A 5,126-nucleotide genomic window follows, 5' to 3' on the forward strand; every position below is an offset into this window, starting at 1 on the left:
AAATATATCGATGGTGTTATATCAAGACCTCCCGAGATTGATGGAATCGAACAGGTTGGATCAGGTATTAAGCTTATTGCTTATATTTAAATATTTATGCGAAAAGCTACAGAAACAAGCTCAGTAGCAAAAAGTTTAAACATAAACCCGGTTTAATGGCACTGTGTAAACGCCAAAGACATAGAACATAAAATCATAAACAAGAAACATGGAGGAACAGCACAAAACTCCACAAGTAGCACATACATACTATATATAAAAACTAAGTATGTTTATCAAGGATTGTTAGGTACCGCCTTGGAACGGTCAGTAAAATGTAAATTACTGGGGGTTTAAACCAGTTTATGTGCACAAACCTCACTCTTATCCCAACAATTCTAAATAAAGATTAAACGCAAAAGGTAAATCGTATCAAAGTATGCACTAACTTGAGGAAACTTAACAATAAAACAAATAATAATAAACCTATAGGTAAACCCCAAGTACTTCTATGATTAGAGATCCTAACTCTATCTGCAGACGGAGGAATACAATTCAGATCACCTAATGCAAACACTTTTCAAAGATACGATGCAGTCATTGTTTGAGACTATGAACATTACACACAGTCTGCCTTATAAAATAAAAAGGTTTAAAACGGTGTGATCATAGAGTTTTATAATAAAAAGCATCAATGTAGTAAAACTGGGAACAAATAAAGAAAACATTGTTAAAAATGTATTAGCTAACCTTCCAAATGATTTGAAAATGTAAAATATTTGAAGAAAATGAAGTCACATGCCAAAACACTCCGATTCAGCCAAAAAATGTTTTAAAGATAATATGAATTAGCCAAATCTTCATAAATCAAAGGACTGAAAGCTTACTTATGTAAGGATGCTATATTCAACACTATATTTTGTTTCAGGAATTCATCTTCAAAAACTAGAAGGCAAGTGCTCTTCAAAATATTGCCTTTATATCCACGGTTTAAATAAAATCCAAGTTATTCATTGAGTCTATCTGCCCAACTACCTGCTGGAAACGTTTTAATTTTACGAGTTTTCTTTATTATATCACCATAAAAATCGGGATGAGCAATACTATTAGCAATCAGCGATTTAAGACTACTAATGTACTTAAATATGAGATTATAATGACCACAACATACGTCTATATAATGCTCATTTTTTTTGTTTTGTAAACGTAGCATAACATTACAGATATATTTTCAACAATGTAATTTCCCTTTTGACAATTAATTTTGAAAGCGTTATGAACGCGCTGCTTATTGAAGTATTAGAGTTGTTTTGAATTTCAAATTAAGACCTCAGAATTATCAACATGACACCATGCAAATGTTACCTGAAGGTGATTGGACTCTATTAGGTATATAGCTATTTACTTTGTAGTCATTAACACAATTTTCGGGCAATTAAACTCAACTGATTGGAATGACTTGGAATAATTGTTCATATGTTACAAACATTTCAGTAAAATAAAGTAATCTTAAGCAATTACATTGATAACCTCTAAATTTTTATCATGACACACATGCCATATTATACACTTATTGAATGGCTTTTACGAGAACGTACAATCAAGCGGTACACTTAAGGATAAAAACTGGACTTAATTGGCAAAACACACGGTGTGTGATCAATGCACCACTGGTTCATTTAAGATCATTCTTTTTTATAAAAAAATGCATATTTCGAGTCCGGTTCAACGGAATGCAAACATGTTTTCCTATCGTAACAGCATGGGTTGTAACTTTCGGAAAAAATCGGCTTATTTTGCGTTATTTTTTTCGAAAATTAATATATTGTATTAGTATATGTTGGGAGGTCTAGTTAAATAAAATAAATCCTGTATATTGATGGGTTAATATGCACACAATTGTTAAAGTGTATGTTCGTAGGACCAGATAAGTATTATTGGCCCTGTATGTTGATATGTTTTATGCACAATTGTTTACTCGCACACGTACGAATATAAATATTGATAGCTATCACAAGGATAGTCACCCCATCCGAGCCTGGATCGGAGAAGACAGTTACATTGTCTGCCACCTTCGTAATCATTTAGCCAGAGCGTAAAGTTCCACTCCGCTCCAGTGACCCAACGCCACGAGCTCTCCAGATCGTCGTCCGACGCTCCAAGCCAAGCAGCTTTTTGTTCCAACGTTTGAATAAGGTCCCAAACAAACTCATCCTCTGCCTCATCCGTGACAACAGCTAGTGTTGCTCCTAAGTTCAGACAGCTATTTTGGGCATCGTGCCAAGTCAAATGTTCAGTCGAAAGAAAGTAGCAGGAACTTTCGTAGGAATGCCAACCCTCCTTACACCCTGCATCCTGCCAAGAAATAATCGGGTTTTTTAGTGTATGCAGAATAATTAGTAAATTTGGGTAACATGGGTTTAAACGGAATTTAGATCAAATGGACTAACTACAATCTCACAGGTCAACAACAAGTTGTTACATGTTCATATACTTTCAATACCAATAATGCATGCGTTCTACATTGTAGTTCTGTGTGCTCCACTACCGGAAAAAGATCAAACGAGACTGAACGAAACAGATTTTCATTTAACGTTCCCTGCACGTCCATTGAAACAATTGAAACAACGAGCATTGAAGACCAAACTTAAGAGGAAAAAATGGGTCATCAATGAAATTTTGGCAAAGAAGTGTTTTGGAGTATACTATAGTATAGACAATTTATCATAAATTAAAAAAAAATAGAAGAAAAGAAAAACATGTTGTTCAATAGAATGATTAAAATTTATTTTTAGTTTTATAATGTTTTATAGAAAACAAATGGTTTAAGATATTTTATATGTTGCATATTATGATACGTATTTTTTATGTAGAAGAGTCTCGTTGAAATATATGTTTTGACGTATCGTAAATGTTTATATATGACACATGATTGTTTGCGCATATCGTAATGTTATCAGTGTTAAGAACTTTTTAAAAAATATACAAATATATTTAACAAAGTAAATGGTATGAATAGGAAAAGTCCTGAAGACGAAGGGTCGACAACAATGAGGACGAGACAGTTACGACGGCGACAGGGTATGTGGTTAACTCTGGTAACGTAACAATAAAAAGAAACGAAAATTGTATCGTAAGAATAGAACAGACGACTGGATAGGTAACATTCATTTGTAACGTTAGGAATAGAAATGACGACGGGATTGGTACGAATTATAACAAGGCTAATTGATTGATGTTTAATTCATGCAAATAATTAAATAACCATAACAAAGAAATAAATCAATCTTAACATTGCTGCCCGTCTGTGGCCTAAACATGAATGTCATTTATAATTGTGTGGAACCATTTTAAAGTACATTTTAACATTATACAGTTTGTCATCGACTTTGTACAATTTTGTTTTCGATTTAAAATATTAATAGCGCTTATGATGCAAAAGTCATTTATTTCATTGTTTAAACTCAATGCTACCATACGTGGAAAACATAAATGTTTTAATTTTATCGTCAGCCAAACTACCTTACCACAAACACCTCGCAATGTTTGTGTGCCGACTTAGTTCAAAAAGGCTCTGATTGATTGTTTGTCAACATACCGGAATTGCAAATGCATCCGAGCAATTGTTTTTTTTTCAACATACCTTGGTAACATAGACCTTCCATTCGTTTGCTGACATCCATTCAACCGTTCCCAATCTATCTCGTGATATCAGTTCACACACGCCTGTGTCGCTGTTGTATCGCGCCGCGTAACAGACTTCGCTGGAAGTGTGCTGATAACCAGCACACAATGTCAGACACTGGACAGCCGACGGCGCAGTGCTCAACTCCAAAGGGTTTCCCTTCAGTATTGATGTCCCATTGTGTCTCTTATAGGCTTTTGTAGAAACGGAGCCCACTGCATTTGCAAAGAGCTGAAGTAGCAAAATACAGATCTGGAAACAGTCCATTTCGAAAAGCAACAGATCGCGATTAATATTGTAGTCGACGATTAATACTGAACAGCGTCGTTCGACGGTTTGCTTCAAACTGAAGGTGGCATGCTGCCGCAGTTATATATGGCTGATATATGCAGTCTTGACGATCAGTTGCACAAACTCGCTAAAATATAATAGTGTATTCAATATTAGTTTATCGCAGCTTTGCAAGTTTCGTTACCAAAGGTCCATGAATAAATAATGTAGTTATGTCACAATTTCATAAAACAAAGGCTTGCTTGCACACTGACTTTTTTGTTTGAACTCACCTGAAGATATTCATCAGTTAAATTTATTATGATCGAAAACAAAGACTAGCGCTCGCGCGGCCAAGGTTATTTATCAAACTGCTTATGTTCACACAAGCACTTTACTAATTAATGCTAAATTAGCGCCACTTCGTATAGAATTGTCAATTAAAATGCAAACAAAAAGGGGAGTTATGACGAAACGCATGATATGAGAGAAGAGACATTACACAAAACATCAAAGCAATAAAACCACCCTACAAAGTAGTATAAATTCTTTAATCTCCCCCAAGTTGAAAGTACAAACATATTAAATGTAATTCATGCATCATTTTCATGGTTGATTTACAGGTTATTTGTTTTAAAATAAAAAATGTTCAGATTCATATTAATTAGCCCTATAAAGATATATTATGATCCTCCGAGTTCATTATACAAACATATTATTAAATGGAATTCATGCATCAAAACCATAATTGATTTACAGGTTATTTGTAAACATTCAAAACACATGTGCATATTAAATTATATAACATGAAATATACCTCAACTTTCCTTCCTGAAATGAACGACCTTTTATCTAGTGTGAATATTTTCCGATACACTCAACATTCTCTGATATGTTCGGATCGCGAATCACCGCATAACAATATACATGTAAATTAAAACTTGTTGATCTTGTTTTTGTTCGTTTCGTGTCAGTAGGCCCTGAAAAAAAATCAATCTGTCAGAAAGCGTAAATTCATTATTTGTGAAATTAATTGCTGTCATTGTTGTGAATCTTATCCAATTATTGATATAGATTAGACAACAGCTCATAAAATGTATTGTCCGCGTTGAATAAAATATCACTGATTGATATATATCTGAAACAAAACAAAAATTTGCTGATAGTCCGCCATCGCCATTGTAGTGAACTT

General features: G+C 33.9%; 1 protein-coding gene across 1 annotated transcript; it reads right to left on the bottom strand.

The window, feature by feature from the left end:
* Positions 1-1,699: 1,699 nt before the first annotated feature.
* Positions 1,700-4,798, bottom strand: LOC128205039 (C-type lectin domain family 4 member E-like). Its single transcript, XM_052906442.1, has 3 exons — positions 4,752-4,798; positions 3,623-3,895; positions 1,700-2,334 (listed from the first exon to the last, which is right to left on the bottom strand). Exons 2-3 carry the CDS (start codon positions 3,656-3,658, stop codon positions 1,954-1,956), a joined length of 417 nt encoding a protein of 138 aa, XP_052762402.1. The 5' UTR covers positions 3,659-3,895; positions 4,752-4,798; the 3' UTR covers positions 1,700-1,953.
* Between the last annotated feature and the right edge of the window lie 328 nt (positions 4,799-5,126).

This window comes from Mya arenaria, chromosome 10 (assembly GCF_026914265.1).
Source record: "Mya arenaria isolate MELC-2E11 chromosome 10, ASM2691426v1".
NCBI classification, from domain to species: domain Eukaryota; kingdom Metazoa; phylum Mollusca; class Bivalvia; order Myida; family Myidae; genus Mya; species Mya arenaria.

Bases quoted from the DNA above. Each gene is read 5' to 3' on its own strand.
- LOC128205039 (XM_052906442.1), bottom strand. From the start codon at position 3,658: ATGTCAGCAAACGAATGGAAGGTCTATGTTACCAAG. The intron at 2,335-3,622 runs GTATGTTGAAAA...ATTTCTTGGCAG, and splicing joins GGAAGGTCTATGTTACCAAG to GATGCAGGGTGTAAGGAGGG.